The sequence below is a fragment of the Geotrypetes seraphini genome, chromosome 1 (assembly GCF_902459505.1).
Source record: "Geotrypetes seraphini chromosome 1, aGeoSer1.1, whole genome shotgun sequence".
NCBI lineage: Eukaryota > Metazoa > Chordata > Amphibia > Gymnophiona > Dermophiidae > Geotrypetes > Geotrypetes seraphini.
The window spans coordinates 290,203,414-290,230,315 of NC_047084.1; the positions used below are offsets into that span (position 1 = coordinate 290,203,414).

Consider the following 26,902-nt stretch of genomic DNA (forward strand, 5'->3'; position numbering starts at 1 on the left):
GTGGCCAGCTTTCAACCCTCCTCACTTTCTTCCTGTATCAGCTTCCCACCTACTCATATCAGTTTTCTAGGTAGGCCACCCCCTTCTCACCATCACAACCGTGACATCCCAGGGGCATTAGAGGCAGGAGAAATCCTTCTGTTCCAACAGCTGCTGAATTCTAAAATGGCACTGCTGACTCCTAGTGGTAGTCTTGTGGAATTGAATCCCTTAGCAGTAGTACTGTTAGGGGAGTCAGTGGTGTCGTTTTGAAGAAGGCAGTCACTGGGGCAAGTGTGAGTAGAGATTTCTCCTGCCCTCTTACCCCTGGGATCCCTAAAAGGGATGTTAGGGTGATATGAGGGGAAGGGAATGGATGCGGTTTGAAAGATATAGGGGCAGTTTTAAACTTTAGCCCCATGTCAGGTCTTTAGGGGTCACAGGCCTACCAGACCACAAGGAATGTGAGGGTCCACTGAGGAAAAGGGTGCTAAGGCACCTCAGATTTCCTGCACTGCCACAGCAGGGGCACAGCCAGACCCAATTTTGGGAGGGCCTGGACCCCAGTTGGGTGTCCCATTTCTTCCTATCCCAGTGAGACAAGGAGATCTGGTCCATCCTATCCACTGCTGCTGCCTACCTTTTGAAGAGCCAAACAGAAAGTTGCATCAGAAGTAAGACGGGCTGGTGTGAACATGGATCTGTCACACTGGTGCCAAAGATTGGCCCTTTAAAGATACGCTGAGAGGTTTTGAGAGCTTTTAGCTGATGGGGCTTAGTAATCCCCACTAGCTACCTCATAGATGTAGCTTAGGTCCACCCATGGCTACACCACTGTTAAGAGATCTAAATATGAGAACAGGAAGTACTTGCCCTCATGCTTAAATCTAATTTTGCCAGCAGTTTCCACTGAATGGTAAGCTGGGGAAGCAGATCTTTGGTGTTTGGTGCCCTGAGCCAGTGCCTCACCTAAATCATATCTTAAGCTGGCGCAGAGCAGCACAGATGATTCCTGATTATGAAAGAAATGAGGAGAAAGCCACCAAAGATCAACTGATTTTCACAGCACTGAAGCAATAATATAAGGCAGACTAGATATGGTTTGCCCTTTTTTAAAAAAATAGGAACACTGGCTTGGGGAGAAAAAAATATTGACACAACAGTTAATAATGAACATTTGCCCAACAGTGCATGAAAAATGCAAATGAAGAGAAAATACCTCAGTACTTCTAACCTCTTATCTTTGCTAATACTTTTCAAGCTAAGTGTTTTGATCATAGGTCATAAAAATTCCTTATAAAAGTATGCATAAGGTGAATTCAAAATGGTATCCAAAAACCAGTGCAAAAAACTAAAATTAAAATCATTTTCTCAATCATTTAGAACTTTTTTGATTTAAAATCAGTCAAACCCAGAACAGTAAAGAATCTGTCAATGGCTTCTAAAACACTACACACATGCAAATGCCAAGTGTGCACGCATGGTTATTGCTAAGCAGAAAGCATAGCTTTATTCTTTTTTAATGCAAAAAAAGGAGATGATTCTCCTTTAAGACTCTGCCTGCATGCACTAACAAATGTGCCAGTCACTCATATGGGTGAGGTAACAGATGGGAGTCCTGGCTATAGTTGGAATAGACCATCTTGGTGCCTTGCTTGTCTGCAGTGTCCAGGTCTGACTGGGGAGACAAGAAGCAAGAAAACAGCTAGGGCATAAGGAATGCTTAGGGTTTTTATCCTTCATGCTGAAAATGTTCAGACCCCAGACACAGACATCAGTGACTGCTATTGTTCAGTGGTGTTCAATGGTAAGTTTCTGAAAAAGCCAGAGATTGTGAAGGGGAGAGGCTGCAGTAAGGGAGGAGCGGCACAACAGCTACAGCCAGAGCTGCTGCTAGAACTGGAGTCTCTCCGACTTTTCCTTTACTAGTTTAATGCAGAGTAGGGAGGAAAGTGTTTTCCTTGACATATTGCAAGATGGGATGTGTTAATGTGCATGGATAAACAGAAGAAAATGATGTTCTAACTTCTGAAAGTGGGTGTTTTTGATTTGCGGGTTTCTGTACTACTCTCCCAACCTGCGGTGTGTTATAGAGAGAGCGAGCGTAGCTCTGTGACCTGTTCTCCCTCTTCAGCATTACATAGGAAAGGCAATTCTATATAACTGACTGCATGCAATTACGCATGCCTTGCATCTGTAAGCACACAGCACATATTGCCATGCTTGACACTTGCACTGTAAGAGCGCACACAAGTACACAACTGAAGGGGTGTAAATGTAGGTGGAGCAAGGGAGGGGAACGTTCAGGGCAGTGATTTATATGCACAGATTACTGTAAGTTATGCACATTATATACTGCACTTGGGCACACCCATTAACACCTGCCTTGACTTATATTGTTGTAGAATGGAATCTGGATGCCCAGATGATGTTATAAAATAGATGTTCCCCCCCCACTTATAGAATTGCCCTCTAGAAATCCCAAATTATTTTTTGTTTTTTTCCAAGCTGTATATATAATTATTCCCCCCCCCCCCACCAATTTGTTGTTCTCTTATTTTAACTTTGGTGTTGTAAGTGGTGCTACTTGCCATGGGAGGAGGGAGCAAAAGGTTAAATTAGAATAGATTACTTTCTGGGAAGGGGTGGAAAGAACAGTCATCCCCCACTGCCTAAATAATTTTCTGGAAAACGCAGAGTTCTTCATAAATTGTTTAGAAGTCAGGTGCATTTTAAAGTGCAATTTATTTGTCATGTTCTTATTTTCCTCTAATGTTGTAGCTACGCTTAGGGTAACCTCTCTTACAAATCCACCTCGACAAGGGAATACATTACGTATTACCATTCACCTTATCACATTGCTAACTACTTACTAACTTCTCTTTCACAGCATAGAGCTAACAAAAATTGCCCAGATCTCTTGGATCTTAGAACAACTCATTCTTAAAACTGGGCATCATGCTTTGTGAATATGTACAGAGCTGCAAACCCCAGGCACTGTACACTAAACTATAAATAGACACCATTCTGTATCATCAGCTGGTTTATACAGGGTATCACCAGCTGTTTTATCTGCCTTTATCTGGGAGCATTTGAAAAAGATCAGAAAGTCCTTCAGAGGAAACATTCTGACATCCCGATTGAGAGATCACAGCTGCTTCATAGATAATGGCTAAGAAAGTCAGTTTTCTATCCATTATGTCAGCAGTGCCTTCCCTCTGTGCTACCAGGATATCTTTCCTTATGCATCACAGATTTTGTCATAGCCCTCCTTTGCACTACCATCTTGGGTAGATGAGCATAATAAACCTTTCATTTGGTTCACACCCAACATTGGAATGCATGTCAATGGGCAGGTATATGTGCATTCAAGCAATTTGGACTTTAAATTTTTAGATATCCAAATGAATCAAATGTGCCTACCCAGCAACCTTCTCATTTTCTGTCCTGCTACAAAGCTTTAAAATACAGTAATCTAAACAGCAACCAGTATTGGCATTGCCATTACCCACATATCTAGTCTCCCAAGTTCCAGGTTGACTCAGGTTGCTAGATGGACCCAGCTGCTAGTTTAAATCTATCATTGTAGCCTAATCTAAATAGCTACCAATATTAGGAGGGCTGTTGCAGTACATTTGGTCTTCTAATCTTGTGCATATCTTGACTCAACTGCATAGTTGCCTGTATTTCTATTAGGACTGCTCATATTTCATATTAACCATATTGCCATTCTTTCTGCTTGCCCCAACATTGGTTGTTGAATTTTTGGAGTATAACATTCAAGTTACTGTGTGCTTTTACTATCTCCACTCCATTAGCATAAAATAATGTGAAACATCTTTATTGTAAAAACATAAAAGACAGGTTAAAATGTCATTCTAGAAACTGGTTAAATCAAAGGAAATTAATTTATCAATTAAATATGACAGGCATATTCTAATTGTAAGGAGATCCTAAAAATCCCCTGTCCAATTGGCTATTAATTGTCAAAAAGTCCCTTTTTAAAATAGAATTGAGACATCCAGGTCAGAGCAAGCTTATTTCCTCTTATATTTTACATAGATACAGCAATAAAACATCACTGGTGCAGGAAAATTTGATCACGTGATCCTTCTCTGTAAGGATGCCAACTGGTTGCCAATATCTCATTCTCAAAACTGAGCCAAGATATGTGAAACAGGTCATATAGATATTGTTTATACACATGAGTGATGAACCTCAGAAACACCCATATTGTGCTGGTTATCTTTAATGGAATTTGAACATCATCGGTTCATATTCACTCACTAAAGCTGCTTATTATCATTTAGTTTTTGCAAAAAAGAGACTTTTCAAAAAGGTACTTAACTTGATGGGAGCTCTGCCGTTTCACTTATTTCGGCTTCGTCAAGGGTTAATATCATATCAATGCAAAGTCTCCTCTAATATTCCTTAGTAGCTTCCAAATGTAGAACAACCTTTAATGATATCAAAAGAGCATTTAAAAAAACCTGTGCTTAAATTTAGGATTTGTGTTATCCATAAAATTTAATATAGTGAAATCCTTACTATATATTATTTTTTAGAAAAATATAAATGAAATTCTTACCTTGCATCAAATTGCCAAACTTTTGGGCTTTCACTGATGCATTCTCACTTGGTGCTATAATTTTTTTTTTTTTTAAATAATCTTTTTATTGAGCAACAGTTAAACAATCAAACAAGCGGTGTAGACAGCACTCGAGTACAGGCACAAAAGGCTCAAAAAGCAATAGATGAAAATATACATCAACAAGGTGCACTAAGACACAGAAACAATACATGCAAAAGGCATGTAGAACAGCACGCAAAAGGGTATCCAATAACCACTACCCAAAAGGAATTAAAAAAAAAAAATTTCATCCAATATCCCCCAAGCACCCCAACTTAATCCCCCCCATCCCTGAGTGTGACACTGGATGTAGACAAAAAACCCCCAAGCGTGAGGCCTAACCTAGCAACAACAGAAAAGAGCAAGTAAAGAACAGAACATGAAGGGGGGGGGGCAGCGTAGATGACCAACTAATCCAGAATCCCCTCCCCAACCCGAATTAAGAAGGCTGCACGCCCTATGTGGCAAGGAGACCCAATACACTTCCCAAATATCCTGAACTTTCTCCCAGCCTCCAAGCTTCCCACCCGAGACATCTCTACGCTCCAGTACAGCCAGTTCAAAGATAAATTGTTTCCATTGGCCAACAGAAGGAGTAGCTGCCACCCGCCAGAACACCAAGATTACCTTCTTAGCTAACAGTGGTGCCTTAAACACCAAAAGACGGTGTCCACCAGACAAACCCCCCAGAGCATTCCCAACATAACAAAGGGCAAGCAGGGGCATACAAACAGGCAGGGAGGGCAACAAGGACACAAGAAAAGCCCATACTCCAGCCCAGAAGTGCTGCACATTAGGGCAGGCCCAAAACAGATGCCCCAATGTGGCACGCGCCTGACCACATTTGATACAAGCATCCTGCTCAGCAAACCCTGCCTGAAATGCCCTCCAGAGAGATACAAAAGCTCTATGGAAAATCTTATATTCCTGTTCCCTTTGAGACATATTACAAGAGACCACTACAACATGCTGAAAATCTTGAGAGATAACATCGGATGATGTGGAGATGATGCGGTATATAAACTTAAGGCTTAGTTTAGTTTAGTTTATAATAACAGATAAATCCTCGCTCCAAGCCCGCGCCAACTTAATAGAGAGGGTATCAGGTGTAAGAGCCAAAAGAGTAGAAGTATAATAGCCCCAACCGGTTAGAAATAGCGGCAGTCAGTGCAGATCTATCCAAGCTAGATATATAATGTTGAAACTGGAAATACCCAAACATATCCAAAGAGTCCAAATAAAAAATGGACATAAGTTCTGAAGGAGTGAGGATATGACCACTTTCATGTAAAACATCTCCCACCCGCTTAATACCCTTAGTATGCCAAACATGAAAAATATGAGTCTCACTCCCCGGAATAAAATCCAGGTTCCCCGTTATGGGCAAGAAGGGAGATACACAAAAATTCAATTTCAAGGCCTTACACAGCTCCGTCCTGTTTCCTGCCCAGCCTATGCACTCTTTCGATCTGCAGGGGACCCAAGGTGGAAGTAGTAAGAAGCTCAGCTGGGAGCCATTTTCCAGAATGGCAGGCAAATCACTGCCGAGACAACTTCAGGGATACCCACTAACTGTAAGTTGTTCCACTGTGAGCGATTTTCAAAATCTTCCAGCTTTTTTTCATGTGACAAGTTTAGTCTGCAGCCTAGTTAGCTTCGCATGCACATTTATCAGAGAGTCTTCCACTGTGCTCACTCGGTTCTCCACCTCGGTAACCCAGGAGGCAAATTCACTCATTGCAGTAGACAAAGTAGTGAGAGTTTCATTCACTTTGTCCAGCCGAGAGCCCAGCACCAGAACTACAGCCTCAGTAATCCGCACCACCAGTGCTTCACTGACCGCTTCTGGCTCGTTGGCATGGCCCACCATTTTTCTTTCCACACTCGCCTGGGCCTTGCCGCGGGCCCCCTCCTTTTTTCCACTCTTTGTGGCCATATCGGTGTCGCTCTTCTGGACAAACTTGTCCATACGAGGAGGCTGGACACTCGGATGGGTATGGAGGTCAAATCGTGCTGCAGAATTTCGATCAAACAAGCAGTATGAGAGGGAGAGCTACAGAGCTCAGGAGAAACACAGCTTCCCTGCTCACTGCATGGCCACGCCCCCTCCTCTGCTGCTATAATTTAAAAAGAGGCAGCAGCTTTTTCAAAATGACACTGTCAACATCAACCAATCAGCAAATCATACATCACAATGGGGAACAAAAGGACGTCAAAATCCTACACATAACATGTACGTTTGTGTTATACTCAGAATGTAATTTAGTTTAAGTTAATAAAGGTATAACCATACATCAATTTACCATATTTCAAACAATTGCCTGATGTGTTATTTTACCTAATGCTACGATAAAAAAAAAAAAAAAGGTGGCAGCTTAACCAGAAAAAACCTTGCTTTTTTTCTTAAAGCACTAGATTTTATTACTTAAAGCGATTGTGCTTAAAATTATTTAAATGCTTTCCACTCTATATGACAATTTAAACCTTTAGGTTGCAAGGATTTCAACATGTGGATCCATTTTTGTTCTCTCTGCAACAATATCCTGTCGCAATCTCCTCCCCTGATGTTTTTATTTACAGTGTGAATGATCAAACATTGTAAAACTCTCAAAACTATGTTGATACTCATAACAATGTTTAACAAGTGGTGCCTCTACACGGCCTTTTTTTTTAAACAGGATCTATGTTCATTTAATCGTATCTTAAAAGGTCTATTAGTCATACTGATTTAGATTTTATGGCTGGGACATTTTATGACATACAACAATGTATTCGCTGTTGCAATCACTGTAATGTTTCAGCTCATATGTCTTGTTGTTCACAGGGTTGATGAAAGTCTTGATTTGTAAATTAATCCTACAATTCTTACAAATACCACATTTACTGTATATGCCCTGTTATATTAATTTTAATGTCCCTATCAGATCTCGGAAAATAAGATGAACTCAGAATTTCCTTTAAATTTTTTGTTCTAGTGTAAGCTATTCTCAGTTGAGTATCTTGGAACATAGGATTTGTTTGAATTACTAACAGTTGAACTTGCATGGTAAAACTGCTGTATATTTCTTATATGAATCCTTCCTTGCATTGGTTTTGGGGTTAGGTGTTTCTGGTTTGTGGAGATTAAGATCAGCTGTTAAGAGTAGTACAAGAGTAATTTGAGCCTAGGAGTGGGTGGGCAGAGGCAGACAGTAGTTCACTGGTTGCTGTGAAAACAATCTTTAATGCTGAGACTCTACAACCTCTCCCTTAGAACCAGGCTTACTGAGGGTTAGATACTAGGGCTCAGATGCACTAAAGCCAGCAACTGTCGCTAAACCTGTTTTAACAGCTTTAGCAACAATCGCATTCGTCTCACCGCTTGGTTTTCTACACGATCGCTCATTCCCCAATCCGACCATGCAAATAAGCTGATAAATATTAAAATGCCATGTAAACTAGTAGAGTGACTGATGCTTTAACATGGTTTCACAATGCACTACAAAAGTGATCACTTTTAATGATCCAAAAAAAATGTGACTGGTCAAGATCAGCTGCTTACCTGTCTAACCTCTTTTTTTTTTATGGGCACAGATGCTGTGCATATTACACATGCACAATATCTTCCCCATTGGGAAAAAAAAGCCCCCCCCTCCCCCGATGACAGCTCTTCCAGACGAACCAGCACTGGGAACCTACCACCACCCCATGGCAGTGAAAATATCAGGAGGAATGCCTACTTCCTCCTGCTATGCCGAACTCACCACCCCACGTGAGAAGAAATAGATGAAAGGATGCCCATCCCCCCTGCAGTAACAAAATGACAGGAGGAATGCCCATTCCCATGCCAGGTGCCTCCCCCAAACTTCCCCTGCCACTTCCTCCTGCCACTCTCCCAACCCCCCGTACTTTTCTATAGATGTTGGAGTGGTAGAGAAGCTCAGTCCTTCCCACTCAGGCCCGCCAGTTCAAAATTGTGGACCTTTCCCTCCCCGGTGCATCATGTGATGCACAGGGAAGGGCCTAAGGTTATGATTGGCTCAGATGCATCAGGCCCCTCCCCTTAGACATCTGAAACAATCAGGGCCGTTGGTCCCTCCCTCTGTATCCCAGGATACAAGGGGAGGAGTCAAAGGCCAAGGGAAACGTGTATGGAAAGGGAAGTAGTTCCCAGCATATTGGAGGGGGGGGGGTTAGCAGTGACAGGAGGGAGTGGGCATCCCTCCTGCCTCTATTTTTGTTCCAGGAGTCATTTGGAGGGGGGAGGCGGCTCAACCTTTTTTTAAAATGGGGCTGATATACACACACACATACATCAGTGCCCACAGAAAAAGAAAATAAAAAATATAGCAGACCTGTCAGTTTTTGGGGACAGTATTGCTGGTCACAAAATTTTGTGCATGCCTTTGCAATGTTAGGCCCTCGATTAGATGACTGTTTTTAATATCAATGATCTCATTATAATAGTAACGAGATCGTTTGCATGGCAGTTGGAGAATGTATAAATGCATGAAAAATCATGCAGTGAGCCGTATTGTACATTGGGTCGGCAAATTTGGTCTCTTGAGACTATGACGGGAGCTCATGGCAGCCATTTCCTATGAGTGATCTGCACGGGGCAGGAGTGTAGGAAGATCGCTCCTGTCCCCAAAACCCTCTAGACCAGTGTTCTTCAACCTTTTTACACCTGTGGACCGGCGGAAATAAAATAATTATTTCGTGGACCGGCAAACTACTAAGACTGAAATTTTTTTTTAAAAACCATCGCCGCCCCGTCCCCGCGAGCCCGGTCCCACAAACCATCTGATCCCATCCGCACAAGCCTCAAATAGTTATGATTTTATATTGTACATATTTTATTAAAGTATAAAAAGAAACAATATTCTATACAATTGTCATTTTATAAATACAAATAATACAGAGCAAGGATCAACAAACCCCCTGTCTCCCCTCCCCTTCACATATATCCCCTCTACTATCAAGAAAACTGAATAAGCCAAATTTCTCTAATCTTTCGCTGTATGGCAGCTCCTCCAACACCTTAACCATCTTAGTCGCTCTTCTCTGGACCCTTTCGAGTAGTAGTACCATGTCCTCCTTCATGTACGGTGACCAGTGCTGGACGCAGTACTCCAGGTGAGGGCGTACAGCGTCATGATAACCTTCTCTGTCTCTTCAGTCCAGCATCTGCCCCTTCCATTCACTGTCTGTCTTTCCCTGCCATTTCTCTTCCCCCCCCCCCAATTTGGTCTGGCATACATCATCTTCCTTCTGTTCCCCTCATGGTCTGGCATTTCTGTCCTTCCCTCCCCCCTGTGGTTTTTAGCATCTCTCTCTTCTCATTTCCTCCACTCAGATCTGATATTGTTCTCTGTTCTCTCTTCCCTTTTCTTCTCTGGTCTTCCTTCTCTATTTTCTGCCTCCATCTAAATTAAATTCTTTTTTACTATTTAGTTCCGTTTCTCTCTTTTCACTGTGTCTACCCACAGCTTGTCACCCCTTTCCCTCACCCCTCCATTATCTTACTATTTTCTTCCCCCTTTATTTAGCTCCTCCTTCCATCCAGTATGTGTTCTTTCCCCACTTCCAATTCAACATCTGCTCTCCCCTCTCAACTGACATCCATCTGCCTTCTGCTCTCTCTCCCTTCTTCTCACTTCCATCATCTGTCTCCTTCTCTCTCTCATCTCCTCCATTCCATCATCTGCCCCTTCTCTCTCTTCCCCCCCCCAACTTCCATCATCTGCCCCCCTTCCCCTCACCTTTGCGGGTCACTTTCTTTCCCCTGAGGGTGGTTCATGTCAGAGGGGAAGCTTTGGCCGAGCATAACTGCTTGCAAGGAACAGTGGAACTTACTTGATGTCATGCTGGGGCCCGTTGCCGTTTGAAGAAAAAAAAAAAAAGGGACCTCCAAAGGTGAGAGGAAGGGAAACCTCCAGGACAGCTGCTCTTTGCCCTCCTTCAGCAGCCCAAGAGTCTTTAGGCAAGCGGCAGCTCTGTGTGCTTTTAACTTCGGCACAGAGCTGCCCCTAAGCAGTAGTTTAGCGCGGTTTCATGAGGCAGCCTCGGGGCCTCTGCTAGGCCGGCCCACATCGCATCATCGAAGCGGGCCGGCCTAGCAAAGGCCCCGAGGCTGCCTCATGAAACCGCGCTAAACTACTGCTTAGGGGCAGCTCTGTACCGAAGTTAAAAGCATACAGAGCTGCTGCTGCTGGTCGGGAGGTGCGAAGACAAGGCAGGAAGCATACGCTGCAGGAGTCCCGGCGAAGGCAGAAGTCCCGGCACAGCGACGGCAACAGGAAGTTGCAAGTCAGCTGACGTCGGCACTTTTCGTTGCGGCGGGGACCCGAGTCCTTCGCGGACCGGCAAGATTTTTTTGCGGACCGACACCGGTCCGCGGACCGGCGGTTGAAGAACTGTGCTCTAGACCACCAGGTAAGGCTTAAGGGATGCCGGGAGGAAGCAGGGGTGGGTCAGAGCCGGCCCAAATATTATTAGCGTTTTTTAAATATTCGCAGGCCAGCTCTGCCCCTAACCCCCATAGATACGTAGGGAGAAGTGTACAGTATATTCAAGAACTAAGACTCAGAACATTTATAAGCAAACTGAAAATTTAAAAGCATTAAAATCAAGCAGGACCTTTAAGCAAAAATAACAGAATACACTCAACAAAATTTCTCTAAGGTTAAATGATTAAAGTTACTCACAAATGCTGGTAGAAAAAGTCTTTAGAAGGCTGCAGGGTAGGGCCCATGTTTGCAGAAAGTACATGGCCATCCTCAGGAGAAAAGAGAGTGTCCAGTCTTGGTGATCCAGGGAAAAGAATTGTTGTTGCAGCTTGATCCATGCTGGTTCCAGAGGGAGAGAGAACATCTTCCCTAGGTTAGAAAGGATTCCATTTCATATTTATAGGGTTGAGACCTGTTCTAAAAATAGAATCCTAGGTCTTTGGACCCATGATGCATAGCAGTTTTCCCATCCGTGAGGCTGACAGGGCAACACATCCAATCATAGAACAGGGCATCGCATCCAATCATAGAGCAGTCTTTCAATTCCCTCTGGTTCTAGGTAATGTCATGATTGAATTACACTGGCTTAAAATGGTGTCCCAGTACAGAGTATTGTTACTTGTCCTTGCTGCATGTGGTGTGAATCTATGTCTGAGTGGTTTAAATGGTGTGATGAGCTTCTATTGTTCTTGCAAACTGGAATAGTCCAGAGATGAATTTGGTGTGAAGGGCTTCTATTGATCTACATCCTGTTCCACTGATACACCATCTATTATGGGGTAGTAGAGTTCTATTTAGCTCTGGCATCCACCCTGGCCATGTCTTTGAACTTAACACTTTCTGAAGGTGATGGCTCAGTCCTTTCTTTTGTGCTCTGTTGAATGGGGTGTTTAACACTTTTCTGAACAGATGGCTCAGAGGCCAAGTCTAAATTTAAATCCATCAAAATAACTCATATAACTTAAATTCAAATAGAAGTTCACTTTGCTATAAATCCATAATTTAAATCACATCCTGTCTTGGGTCAGGCAATAATTCCAGCAAACTTACATAATTTACCTCCAACAAAACTACATACATCCTGCTACATATTTTAACTCCAAGCAGAATTATAAAATCATTCCATGTTACAGATCCTGGCTCATTGGCTATTTTTTGTTGGCTTTGCATTGGTGTTTCAATCAGGCCATTGAAATACTATTAGTGATATTAAGATTCCTGATATAGGCATTTGTTGTTTTGATGAAACACAACTGTCAGTTCTGTACCTTGGACTTTGTTGTTATACGGAAATATTAAAGACTTTTTAATTCTACTATTAGATGATCTTTTTTGGACTTGTTACCTCACTACTGTTTTGCCTTTCTGATTAATGTGGTATCCATATTGATCCTTCTCTTTGCTCCATCAAATTAATCCTTGCTCCATGCTTCACTGCCACATAAAGAGCATGCTAAATGGTTTTAATGCAGTTAGTAGGTTTCTTCCAGGAAGCAGTAGGTTTAGATTCCTGGTGGATCATATCCCAAGTCCATGGAAAGGTCTGGGAAATAGTCCTTTGAAGCTAATTCTCCCCATCCCTCGTGGAGGTCTTACCACCCTTCTGTAGAATCCTTCATTATTATTCTCATTCCCTTGCCCAGTACCATTCCTCATCTCAGTATCTGCAGGCTAATCCTCTCCATAAGAGTCTCCTTCCTGTTCTCCTGCTGGTGTTGACTTTGGCACTTCTGACTCAAGTTGCTCTTCAATATTTAAAGTGATTTAAACAGCCAGGAAAGACTCTTCAAAAAAGGAATACTACTCCAAACAAATCAAAAAAGCTAAAACCACTTCTGCATTATTTTCTATTACAAAATCATTAACCACACAGAGGACAGCATCCAAATTGAGAGCTTCACCTCCATTAGCTCAAGCAATTGCCTCTTATCTTATCAAGAAAGTTCAAAAAATTAGAGACTCCATTTCTCAGCCAAGTATTGCCAGCTTAAACCCACTTTCCCCTTTACAGTGGACATTGTTAAAAAACCTGAAACTATACATCTCCCCCTCTCTAAATGTTCAAAACTTACCCTACCCATTCTTCAAGAACCACAGAGAACTTTAAACACATTAAACATAAAGGGTTCCAATTCAGAGATCATTCCTCCAATTTTTCTAAAATGTTTTTTTTCATCCTTTGGACCCGATATTTTAAATCTGATCTGTACTAGTCCAAAAGTATGGAAAGAAGCAGTTATCCATCCCATTATCAAAGACTATACAATGTGTTCACAAGAGGTTTCAAATTATCGACCTATTTCAAATATCCCATTCTTAGCAAAGCTTACAGAAAAGATAGTTTTCCGCCAAATTTCAGACTTTGTAGAACAAAAGTGCTCCATCCAAACCAAACCGGATTCCGTCTATCATTCCACAGAACTCTCACTTATTGGATTGACCACTAAAATTCTCTATCACCTTGACCACCACCAGTCTGTTTTACTTATCTCTTTAGATCTATCATCAGTATTTGACACGATAAGCTTCTTCTGTCTCGTCTGAGTGAAACTGGTATTAAAGACCAGGTCTTGGACTGGTTTTTATCTTTTTTTACAGATCGTTCTTCCAAGGTAGTGTTTAATTCTACATCATCTGACTCATTTATAACTGATTAAGGGATTCCTCAGGGTTCTATTTTATCTCCCTTACTTTTCAATATTTTTATGCCCCCCCCTTTTAACATTAGGGCAATCTATCGGGTTTACAATGTTTGCCTATGCAGGTGATGTCCAACTAATACACCTGATAGATCTAAATAATCCTTCAGAAATAAAGTTTACAAACCAAAAATTGGAAAAGATTAACTCCTAGTTGGACATACATATGCTTTCGTTGAACATTGAAAAATCCAAAGTAATGATTTTTCCCAACAAGGAAGGACTTTCTTTCCAGACCCCTCTTACATTCAAATCTCAATCTATGAAAACCGTACCTTCACTTAAATTACTTGGAGTAACTTTTGATAACAAATTTAATTATCATCTTCATATCAGTACTGTGGTCCAACGTTGCTTTTATTGGCTACGTATGATCAGATCATTATCGAAACTATTAGATGCCACATCCTTGAACATTTTGATTCACTCTTTCGTGATCTCATGCATCAACTATTGTAATGCCCTTTATAAAGGTATAACCAAAAAAGAAATACGAAGACTTCAGATAATACAAAACACCGCCGTAAAAATCATATTCAATGCAAAGAAATCCGACCATGTCACCCCCCTTGTTGCAAGAAGTCCACTGGTTGCCAGTGGAACACAGAATCACTTACAAAATTATTCTGTTAACATTTAAGACTAGACAAAACAATCAACCTGAATTTATAAATAATCTTCTTACCCCATATATTCCTTCTAGGTCCCTAAGATCAACAGTGAATAACCTTTTCTCTATACTGTCACTGAAGTTTATGTATACAATAAGGTCTACTATCTTCTCTGTCACTGTCCCCTCTCTTTGGAATAGTATTCCAAATTATTTACTCGAAGAATCAAATCTTAATAACTTTAATGCGAAGCTAAAGACATTTCTCTTCCTTGATGCCTTTGATGCCTAACTGTCCTTTTAAGGGTAATTGAGTGAAAATACTTTTGAGTTTAACAGCAGCCCTCCCTCTTGTTTTTTTTTTTTAATTGTTCTCTTTTACTTTGCCTAATGTAGTTCTTGCCTTTTTCCTTTTGTTCTTGTTTGTCTTTGTTTTTAATAGTTTTTAAAAGTTTTTATAGTTATAGTTTGGTGATGTATTGTCACCTCAAACCTGTATTTTAGTTAAAGTTTGTCCTCTGTTTCTACAAATTTGTACACCGCCTAGAAGGCTGATTGGGCGGTATAAGAAATTTTAAATAAACTTGAAATAATAATAATAATAATAATTTTATTTTTGTATACCGCCATACCCAGGGAGTTTAGGCGGTTCACAACAAATAGATGAATTACATACAGTGCGATTGAAAAAAAGAAGAACATAGCAAAGCAATCGAAGGGTCAAACTAGTTTACACTGACAATTTAGGTGAAGGAAGGGCTAATACAGAGCACATACGGTATGTACTGTAAGAGAATACAATTGAATTTATGAGAAGGGGGAACAAAGCATATTATCACTTGTGGAGGAGTAGACCAGTGGTTAATACAGTGGCCTGAGATCCAGGGAAACCCTGTTTGATTCCCACTGCATCTTCTTGTGACTTTGGGTAACAAGACATGGGTGCATCACAGCAACCCATAGAGCAAAATACAAAGCATGATTAAGTAAAGGAAGCAGTGCTTACCTGACTTTGGCAGCAGCTGAAAAACTTATTCTCTGAGGAATGCAGATGCTAGTTTAACGATAAAACAAATGTGTCGTCTTGCATGGGGACTATGTGAAAAAGTGACATGTTCAATTGCTCAGTTACTTCTATTAAAGCCGTATTTTGCTTTTACTTTTTGACTTACCCTGATGATACATATTAAAACGATTATAGACTTGTAACAAGTTGAAAACTGCAAACTTGAAATACAGTGAGGCTCATTTTTCAAAGTACGTAGACTTACAAAGCTAAATATGCTTTGAAAATGAGCACCAGTACCACTTTTATAGCTTTATCTTTATTGAAAATTTATATACCGCTTGTAATGATTAAGCAGTCAATTCAGATTTTAATTGGTGGACAAAAGAGAAATCTGAAGTTCTCTCTTCATGTCACTAGATAGCAGCAACAATCATGGCTGTGTGCTTAAAGTCATCTCTATTTACACTGAATTTGCTGATTGACACTCTTGCCCATTGCTGGAAATCCAATTGGATAAAGGAGACAGCCTATCATCATGCAGTACAATGCTGCTGCTGGCACCACAGGAGAACGGGAGCATCTGATTTTAACTCAATATTGGCAAATAATTGAATTAATTCTCTGGAAGGTATCCAACTGTTATGTGTATTTTGTGGTGAGATCTTAATCTTAGGGCTTCTTCTGTGATCTGTAATTGCAAGAAATTGGTAGCTATGAGTAGATTTACTTACCTATTTTTTATTCTCTCTGCCTAGTCTAAACTTTGGATTGAATTTAGCTCATACCTTTTTAATAGCACCTCAAGATGAATTACATTCCATGTATAGTAGGTATTCTCTCTCCCCAGTGGAAACTATTATAAAGAATAAAATTACAGAACATGTAGACAAACATGGCTTAATAGGACAAAGCATGGGTTCAGCCAAGGGAAGTCTTGCATTACCAATTTGCTTCCTTTCTTTAAAGGCATGAATAAACATGTGGACAAAGGTGAGCTAGTTGACGTAGTTTTACTGATCTCATACACCTTGCCACAGACGTAAGGATGTACTTATCAGGAAGTTAAACCATCAGCATGCTAACACACAGAAAATCCTTATATAGGCAGTTCTTGAGCATAAATGTCAGGGCAGGATTGTCGGCGTGCCAATGTCTGGCGCGCTTTTTATGGGTCACCATCAAGAGGATATAAGCTTGGCTTTTGAATTGGTTTAATATCCGAGGGTGTGTGTGGTGCATTGGTTAGAGCTACAGCCTCAGTACCCTATATTCAAATCCTTCACTGCTCCTTGTGAGTCACTTAATCCCCTTGAGCCCATCAGGACAGAAGGAAATATGATAAAGTAGCTGAATATAAAATTTGGCTGCCTTCTGCATGCCATTTTACTGCATACAATTTTAATGTAAAAAGTAGCATAGATTCGCCGTTCTAATGACATCATAATGCTAAAACACGATAACGTTATAGACGTGAAGACATCTATACGATGCCTAAAAGGCGATTCTATAGCATGCCTAAACTATATAGATGCTCTTACATTCGCGGAGCATGATTCTCTATTGGGCATCTATGATTAATAGATTTGCACTCAGTGTTCTGCTGCTGGACGTCTAAATAAGGCCAAACTGTTAGATGTCCTTTACAGAATTTGCCCCTTTGGGATAGACTTGTTTTAGAAGCATCTAAGTGCCGCAAAGGTACCCAAACATACCAGATGACCACTGAAGGGATTAAGTAATGATCCCCCACACTGCCCCAGTGGTCACTAATCCCCCTCCCACATCACAAAGATCTGAATGAAACAGCAGCACTTGGTTTGGGAAAGCCTAGTAGAACATCACACAGGTGTCTTAAGTAATCAAATGGATGGGCTAGTGAACCACAGAGAGAAGGAGCCAGACCTATAATGCACTCTAACTACAACATCTATGGTGTTATTATTGGAGCATGATATGATTACACTTCTCCCTCCGGATTCGTGGGGGATAGGGGCAGAGCCGGACCGCGAATGGCAAAAAATCGCAAATATCCGGCTCTGACCCACCCCCGCCTCCCTCCCGCCTTCCCGGCCTTACCTGGTGGTCTAGTGGGCTTTCAGGGCAGGAGCGATCTTCCTACGCTCCTGCCCCATGCAGATCGCCATTAGGAAATGGCTGCTGTGAGTTCCCGTAGTCTCTTGAGACTACGACGGGAACTCCCTACAGCTATTTCCTAATGGCGATCTGCACGGGGCAGGAGCGTAGGAAGATCGCTCCTGCCCTGAAAGCCCGCTAGACCACCAGGTAAGGCTGGGATGCCGGGGGGGGAAGACTTAAAGATGGGTTTTTTTTTCCTTTTTCCCCCTCCTCAAAAAATCGCGAATATGTGAAATCGCGATTACCGAAACCGTGAATGGGGAGGGGGAAGTGTAATTTTGCTGGAGTTAAATTATAAATTTATTGCCTGAGCCAACAAATTATTGAATTTTGAAAGTGTATTTCTAACTTGGCTTCTGAGAGATTGTGACATCTGCCTTCAGACAGTGTTAAGTACACCTATTGCCAGGCGCAGCCAGAACTTAAGTCACTCAGATACAAATTTAATCAGATGACATCAAGCACTAGAAACAGAGGAAAAAGCTGGAATTGAAATACTGCTCTGTGATTGGATGCAATGCCAGCCTCAAAGAGGAGACATAGCCCCCCGAGTTCCTGCCTTGGGATTGGATAATTGCTCCTGGTGCCTCATTGGACCAAATTTCAATCCATCAACATCCATAAAACCAGAAGATTCACCCATGTGCTCTCTCTTGGGACCATCGCTGGAACCATGTGTCTCTTTCTCTTCTCTGGACTATTGCTGGAACCATGTGTCTCTCTCTCTTCTCTTTGGACCATTGCTGAAACATGTGCTCTCTTCTCTTGGGGACCATCGTGCGACATGAACCACACCTTGCTGCAACATCTCCTGATTATCTGATTATAAACCGCTTAGATAACCTTGATAGGCGGTATATAAAATCCTAATAAAACTTGAAACTCTATAGACCATGTGCTCCCAGGCCATGTGTCTAGCTCTGCTATGAGTTCTCATCTGTAACTGAAGGACTTTTCAACCAGCAAGGCCTGAATCATTGTGAGTAACTTTTGAACCCAGCTAAATTAATCATTCTGCTTTAGCAATATCTTGTCTTGTGGCACATTTTCCCTTGTTCAAAGATCCTAATCTGTAACTGCTTTACCTGCCTGATTTTATAAATAATTCTGTTCTGTAAGAAATAAAATTCCAGTTTGCTTGTAAATGTTCTGAATCTCGGTCCTTCAATATATCTATATCTATATATCTATATCATATACAGAGCTAAGTTTTTAAACAGGCAGGGCATTTTCCACTGATTAAGATTTATTTATAAAATATATTTCTCTAAGTCAGAGTGATAAATTTTATTGGTGGAGAATTAGTCTTATAATTCAATCCTAATACTATTATTAGCCCATCAAACCCCACCAAAACCCTAATATACTGCCATATAGGTGCCACCTGTAGTCACAAGGGCTACTGGGGTGGTAGGCAGGTAGGTATAGTAGGTTTTGGGGGGAGTTTTGACTCTATGGCGCTGAAAACATCTGGTAATACTCTAGAAATAATAGTAGTAGCAGTTTTAGAGGGCTTACCATAAATAATAAGGGGCATATGGTAAGATGTATATCTGGCACCCTTTATGTGAAGTTCACAGCAGTGCACTCTAAGGTGCCCAGCTGCTCTGTTGGTATGTCCATATAGCCAGTCCATTACAATGCTGGCCCCTCCCACATCCAATGGTCTAGATTTGGATAACATAGTAACATAGTAGATGACGGCAGATAAAGACCCGAATGGTCCATCCAGTCTGCCCAACCTGATTCAATTTAAATTTTTTTTTTTTTAATTTTTCTTCTTAGCTATTTCTGGGCAAGAATCCAAAGCTTTACCCGGTACTGTGCTTGGGTTCCAACTGCCGAAATCTCTGTTAAGACTTACTCCAGCCCATCTACACCCTCCCAGCCATTGAAGCCCTCCCCTGCCCATTCTCCACCAAACGGCCATACACAGACACAGACTGTGCAAGTCTGCCCAGTAACTGGCCTAGTTCAATATTTAATATTATTTTCTGATTCTAAATCTTCTGTGTTCATCCCACGCTTCTTTGAACTCAGTCACAGTTTTACTCTCCACCACCTCTCTCGGGAGCGCATTCCAGGCATCTACTACCCTCTCCGTAAAGTAGAATTTCCTAACATTGCCCCTGAATCTACCACCCTTCAACCTCAAATTATGTCCTCTGGTTTTACCATTTTCCTTTCTCTGGAAAAGATTTTGTTCTACGTTAATACCCTTCAAGTATTTGAACGTCTGAATCATATCTCCCCTGTTTTCAATGTGGATGTTTCTTTGGTTGAAAATGGAGTATAAAGTTAGGCATCCTGAGGGTTGACTATCCTGTCGGCCTAGACGTCCAAGTAGGTGATTTATGGGGGAAAAAAAAATGCTAATTAGCAATTTGAATTTGCGCTTGCATCTTACTACACACTATTCTGTAAAATTACACACCCAAAAGAGGGCATGGCCATGGACAGTGCAGGGGCATTCTAGACATTTTTGCATAGTGTTATAGAATGCTGCAAATGTGTGCCCAAATTGAGCATCAGGAATTACATCCGGTTTCAGCAAGAGTTAAATCCTGGTGTCTAAATTTGGGTGCGAGAATTGGTGCCTAAATTTGGGTGTCATTAACTAGTCTTTAGTGTGTAAAGCTGGACATGCAAATTATAGAATAAAGTAATTTGTGCATGTAACTTATCAATTATGAGTTATCACCTCATTGTTATGTTAACTAGCAATAACTGGCACTGAGTGGTGTTAATAGGCACCAATTAGCAGTTATGTGCACAACTGACGGGTCTCAAAGTCCCTCCTTGAGGGCCGCAATCCAGTCGGGTTTTCAGGATTTCCCCGATGAATATGCATGAGATGTCTGGGCATGCACTGCTTTCAATGCATATTCATCGGGGAAATCCTGAAAACCCAACTGGATTGCGGCCCTCATGGAGGGAATTTGAGATCCCTGCATGCTGGTATTCTATAAAATATGGGCTCAAAATCTGTGGAGGGCCATTTTCAAAAAGGGGGTCCAAATCTGATTTGGACGTTTCCTGCTAAACAACATTTCCTATCACCCAAGCATAAAAATTTGCATGAAAAGCTGCAGGCTGAATGTTTCAAAGTTACAGGTCCCTAGAACAGTGATGCTTTAGACCACAGGTGTCAAAGTCGGTCCTCGAGGGCCACAATCCAGTCAGGTTTTCAGGATTTCCCCAATGAATATGCATGAGATCTATTAGCATACAATGAAAGCAGTGCATGCAAATAGATCTCATGCATATTCATTGGGGAAATCCTGAAAACCCGATTGGATTGCGGCCCTTGAGGAGGGACTTTGACACCCCTGCTTTAGACAAATTTGAAGCTCTTCGTTCAACAATACCTAAGAGTACCTGATTACTATTCATTCAATGTATTGTAAACCGCTTTGGGTGAATCTCTCCATGAAAAGGCAGTTAATCAATCCCAATAAACAGGGCAGGATTAATTAATAGAGGGCCCCTAGGCACCCAAGTACACTGGGCCCCCTGCCCCGCCCCACCTCACCATGCGCCCAGGCGGAAACAGGAAGCTGCGTCAGAGGGAAGCTTTGGGCAATTAGCACCGCTTGCACAATTACAGTTCCCCTTGCCTTTCTGTTGTTTTTGGGGGGGGGGGCATGTTACCGATCGATGCTGGAGGGACCCATCACCATTTAGAAAAAAACAATGTTGATGCCCTCCTTCATCGGGCCCCCTGACCATTTCGGGCCCTAGGCACGTGCCTACTTGGCCTATTGGTTAATCCTGCCCTGCCAATAAACAAACAAACAGCTGAATGACAGTGTGCTGTAACTTTCTGAGGAAGTTTCTCAAAACTTACCGTGCCCTCAACGACGGTCGCGTGCATGTATTTTAGAGGCCGATTATCAAAACGGCTCACCGCACGGTCTTTTCCGAGCTTTCTAGTGGTCTCCGACTCTGCCCTGCAAATGTAGTACAACAAAGTAATTAATATTAAAATAGTACTATAATGGGTTCATCAGTATTCAAAGGAGCATTCTGGGTGATTCTCGATCATTGCCGTGTGATTCCCCAAGTGTGGTGCCAGTTTTGGTGACCAAAAATCACTGACTGCTCCAAGGGTGCCGGTACTGTGAAATTCATATCTCAGGCATGTGTTTCTGTCTGTGGTTCATGATAAAATCTGACATTAAAAAATTACAAGATTCATATGAATTATAGTAGGGTTTTTTTTTTTTTTGGGGGGGGGTGGAGGAGCAAAAGAACACTTCTTGAGAGCACGTATTATAGGTGTGTCTCATGTGTTTCTGGCTGTGGCTCATGATAAAATTTCATCATTACATCAAAAATGACCAACATGTATAAATCTTATTATTAAGTTTCAAGTTTATTAATATATTTGATGAATTGCTTATTAAAAATACTAAGCGATGTACAAAATCAAAATAGAGAATAATAAAGAGAAACTAACATTTTAACAGTATACTTTCATAAAATACAAACATGAGTCGGGAGGGAAAGAGTAAAAGTTACAATTTTCAATTTTTGGTAGAAAAAAAGGAAAAAACAAGAGGGTGAGGGGTAGTTAAACCATAGCACTATTTGAAACCTCACTAAAAATTAAAAAAAAACAACTTTAGATATTACACAGATATAAGGGACCTCATACACCGAGGACACTAATATTTTGTGTTTATGTCCCTTATGGGGTAATATAATTCATCATCAATCCCCTTTTGATTATATCTGTTTTCTGTGCCTTTTAAAAATATTTTTCTCTTATACATGCAACAAAAAAGCAACTACTATGCATATTAAACAGAGCAGAAAAATTGAAAGGAGCACTTATTAAGCCCAATGATAAAATCTGACATTAAAAAATTAGAAAATTCAAAAGCCCGTGAATTATAGGCATTTGTGAACTGCTCCTGTTTTCTGCTACAATAGTGGTTCTTATCCTCACACTTTCCATGTTGTCCTAAGATATGTGACGAGACTCAAAGATGATAATGGTGTTGCTTTTCCCGGCACATGCCTCTTTTCGTGGCATATTCTGCACACGTGCTGATCGCTATCACCAACAACTCATCAAATGTAAATTTAGCGACAGTCACGAATCTGTGTGAACCTCATTTGCATGCGCGTTTTGAGAATGACTCGTCTTATTTTACATCATTTCAATAACGGCCCGTTGGATTTTTCTGACGATATTATGGAATCTTCCTCTTAGTTCACTATTTTGAAAACGTAAGAGCAAGGTGCATTTAAAAAAAAAAATCTTGGGACCTTTTTTTTTTTTAAAAAAAGAAAAATATCAACTTGGGACGGAAATAAGACATATATTGAAAACCATAAGAGACAAACTTTGCAAATGCTCATGAATTCATTTGGAATGAAATGCCTGTGGTGTAAAGCAGTGTTCTTCAACCTTTTTACATCTGTGGACCAGCAGAAATAAAATAATTATTTTGTGGAACGGCATCGGTCCGCAGACCGGCGGTTGAAGAACACTGGGCTAAGTCGTGGGCCAGACCCTGCCCATCTCTACCCAATCTCCACCTCAGACCCTGCCCCCATCGTCCTAATTGTAACACTATTTTTTCCATTCATTTTTCATATATACACACAATATAATCTTATTAACAACGCATCGATCGCACCGCGGACCGACAGTTGAACACAGTTTTGAGCCTGATGCACATGTCGGCCCTGTGGACTGGCAGGAAATTTCTGTGGACTGGCACCGATCCATGGACCGGTGGTTGAAGAACACTGGTGTAAAGAACAAGAGCTGAACGGGAGGTTGTTGCTGAATGCAGCAGATAAAGAAAAATGTTCTCTGGTGCCGCTAAATCTGAAATATGTGTGCCAGACTATGAAAAATGTGCTCCGTTGTCCACAAGGGAGAACATTCTCAGCTACCCTGAGATCATTAATGCAATCTGTAAACAAATAAGAGCACTATTTTTGGGTGCTCCTAAAACAATCAAGAGCAAGCCTTTCAGAAAACAAGGTTTATTACAAATTTGAATTCTGCTCAGTAGCCAGCTCCTATTTGTGCCTTAAATGATTGGCTTGATTTACTTGCCATTCTTTGTATAGGGAGGGAGCAAAGGTGAGAAAAGTAGTACAACCAGACTTGAAGAATTTAGTAATTCTCATGCTATGAACAAGAATATCCCCTTGTTATGGGGTCTGGCATACCCGACTCTTTTTTTTTTTTTTGGTCTCTCCTTGAGCATCAGACTCCATGGAAAGCCCAGTATAAAGAACTACAGGAGCTGCGATCAGAGAAATTGCCACCAGTACGGAAAAGGGGACGAGAGAAATTATTGATCTGGATGTATGCAGCCAAGAACAATTCCAGCAGAAACAGGCAGCCTGTATCTCAGGAAATAAACACCTAAAAGTCGGTTCTGCTATGAAACCTCAGCCACCCTTTCAGACCCAGAGACTCTGACTAGCGCATGGTGTAAACACGCCAAGGATACTGTAAAAATCCAACTTTATATAGTAGGGTGGACTTTTAACAACAGGATTTAGTGTGATTCTGATGTATTACCTTCCATCGCATTCCTACCTGGGGGGAAAAAAAATCAATGACCACCTGGATTTTCTAGTAGATAGATTCCTTTAAACTGGTTTATAGTTAGAGGAGGTTTTGTTTGTATTTTTTTTTTTTTTTATCATTGATACGATTGGCAGCCGGAATGAGAAGCAGCCGATGGGAAGAGCCCGTGGTCACAAAGGCTTGTAAAACACCCAAAGCAAGACACGGATGATTACTGGGATTTCCGGAGCAGGAGAACCTCAGGGTCTAACGCAACCACAGAGCGGCATTCTCCAGCCTTTCTAACAAGAGGGGCTGTGCCAGGGAGCGCTTCGACAGGCTCAGGGGTGCCGGTGTAAAAGTTCAAACAGGCGCCACGAGTCCCACTGCCGGGGGGGGGGGGGGGGGCAACACCGACATGTCAGCGTGGGGGCTCATCGCGACAGGCGAAGGATTTTAGATAGACGTCGAGGGACTTGGCTTGCAGGAGACTCTTGTACTGCCTTACTGACATCTAAATGAATTTCTTTAAAAAAGGGTATAAAAAAAAAAAACCCCAAACATATTGATAGTCCACATATTTATGACCGAGTCAAAGAAAAAAAAAAAAAAAAAAAAGCCTGATTTTAAATGTTTCTATAAGAGCATCCAAGAGGATCCGGGAGAATCAGCAAATTCGTTCATTACTCCCCCACCAAAAATTGCAAGCTTCATTCCCAAGGAGGACTGAGAACGAGTAGGCGGAGCTCGGAGAGAAGAAGTCGCTTGCCTGTCCGCGCATTAATCACTCTCGAGCCCTGGTCAGAGCGCGAGGCGTAACTGCAGCGCACCCGGCCCCGAGCGCGCGTCAGCCACGAGCCTCTCCGCATCCCGCGAGGAGCTTGACGGCAGGGTGGCATGCTGCATTGTGTCTTGCAACGAGGGTGCAACCTGCCCAGCTTGGAAAAGAGAGACCGGCACAGCGATCCAGTAGCCAGCCTGAGCTTTCGAGGTGAGCAGTAGTAACTGGCAGTGACAATATGGATACATTGGGGGGAGACTGCACAGGGTGCCGTCTTGGCAGGGGCGCCGACACCTATCCTCCCTTCCCTAATACCTGTTGAAATATTCGCCAGATGCGTGAAGCATCTGCAGCCGGCTGGCTCTCTTCTGATGTCACTTCCTGGTCGCGGGGACTAGGAAGTGATGTTAGAGAGAGCCGAGGCCGGTGCGAGCTGCAAGTTGGCGATAAGGGGCGTTTCCCTACGGTCTTCATCATATACTGTAGCTCATTTGCGGAAAGGCACGGCTTGGCATCTGAGGCATTTTCAAATTTCATTTTTTTGGAATGAAAATGATCTGGCTTTGGAAGCTGCATTTTTTGGCTGCTTTTCTTGTCCATATATACTACAGTCATATCTTACCGGGAAGGTGCTCTGGAAGGAGCCCTTTCTCGTGTGAAGGCTTTGAGTCATGCCGTTGCTATTGTGTTTCTTTTCACGCTTTTCCTTTTCCCTTTCCTGACACATCTGTACATCCAGGAAGTCTGCCAGCTCGAGACAGTAACCACTCCCAAGAGTATAGTCTCCCAATCTGAACGAGCTCCCCTGCAGAGAGAGGTCCTGACTGTCTCACTGGCTCGTGCTACGACCCCAGAACCCTGGCTTTCCTGCTGTCTAAAGTTTCAAGTTTTTATGAAAATTTGATATAATCGCTTAAAACATGCACATATACTATTACAATTTATGGACACACTAAAATGGGGTAAACAACTCGACATACAGACTAGAGGTCTGCACGGGAACGGGGATCGCGGGGATCCCGCGGGTCCCGCGGGGATCCCGCGGGTTCCCCCCCTGGCCCACGGGACTCCCACGGGGACGCCCCCTGGCCCACGGGACTCCCACGGGGATGCCCCCCTGACCCACGGGACTCCCACGGGGACGCCCCCTTGCCCACGGGACTCCCACGGGGATGAAAACAACCTACCTAAATTCTGGCGATGCAGCTTACAAGTCTGGCGTCGCGTCGGGAAATAGCCATGTTGAGCAGTGAGCTCAGCACGTACACAGATGAAAGCCTTGCTTGCTGATTGGTCCGGCGGCCCCGCCCCACCGTGCCGCCGGACCAATCAGCAAGCAAGGCTTTCATCTGTGTACGTGCTGAGCTCACTGCTCAGCATGGCTATTTCCCGACGCGGGCATTAGGCTGTTTTTTGTCATTTCGGGTGGGGGATGGCAGCGGCAGCAGCAGCCTGAAAAAGAAATCATCCTGGCCGGGTTCGGTGTCATGCTCCGGAGCTTCTACAGCCTTCCTATCTCCCTCTCCCTTCCCCTGCTCCGCGGCTCTCTTCGGCAACTCAGCAGCAGCTTCTGACGTCGGGGCCTACCCTCTGCGAGTCCCGCTTGTTTCAACTTCCTTTTTCCACAAAGGTGGGACTCGTAGAGGGAAGGCCTCGATGTCGGCAGCTTGTCTTGATCACCGCTGCTGACGAGTTGCTTAAGAGAGCCGCGGAGCAGGGGGGTGTTGCCAGGTGCAGGTAGAAGGGAGAGGGCCAGATGCAGGACTCGTGGGTGAGGGAGGAGAAGAGAGAGGGGAGAGAAACAAAAGGAAATATTTCATACTGGGCTGGGCCGGAGTGGAGAGAGGGTGGAAAGATTCTGGCTACAGGGTGCATTAACAAAGGAAAAGGGGGGAAAGCTGAAAATGGAGATAGTGACACAAAGAAGAGAAAGGGTAAGCAGGACCTTCTGAATAAGGATAGAGATACAGAGGGGACATGAAGAGGAGGTGAAATAGAGACATAGAAGTAATGCTGAAAAAGTGTGTGTGGG

General features: G+C 42.5%; 1 protein-coding gene and 1 long non-coding RNA gene across 9 annotated transcripts in view; one reads left to right on the forward strand and one right to left on the reverse strand.

The window, feature by feature from the left end:
* The first annotated feature begins 1,633 nt into the window (after nucleotides 1-1,633).
* DYSF (dysferlin) overlaps nucleotides 1,634-26,902 on the forward strand; it is a 539,803-nt gene continuing 514,534 nt past the window's right edge. For 5 of the 7 annotated variants that reach the window (XR_004540213.1, XM_033953401.1, XM_033953418.1 and 2 more), the window contains exon 1: nucleotides 24,519-25,080. Coding sequence is in view for 6 of the 7 variants with exons in the window: in XM_033953401.1 (XP_033809292.1) it covers nucleotides 24,987-25,080 (94 nt within the window). In the remaining variant the exon portion in view is untranslated. Of the gene's footprint in view, nucleotides 1,787-24,518; nucleotides 25,081-26,902 lie in introns of those variants that run through there. The other 2 variants (XM_033953409.1, XM_033953435.1) reach the window with 1 other exon arrangement.
* Nucleotides 3,805-25,600, reverse strand: LOC117364339. 2 transcript variants are annotated; one of them, XR_004540215.1, is made up of 4 exons: nucleotides 25,493-25,600; nucleotides 21,399-21,501; nucleotides 11,296-11,466; nucleotides 3,805-4,436 (listed from the first exon to the last, which is right to left on the reverse strand). It is a non-coding gene; the product is annotated as an uncharacterized LOC117364339 (long non-coding RNA). The 2 variants fall into 2 exon arrangements; XR_004540214.1 differs by lacking the exon at nucleotides 25,493-25,600 and adding an exon at nucleotides 25,186-25,274.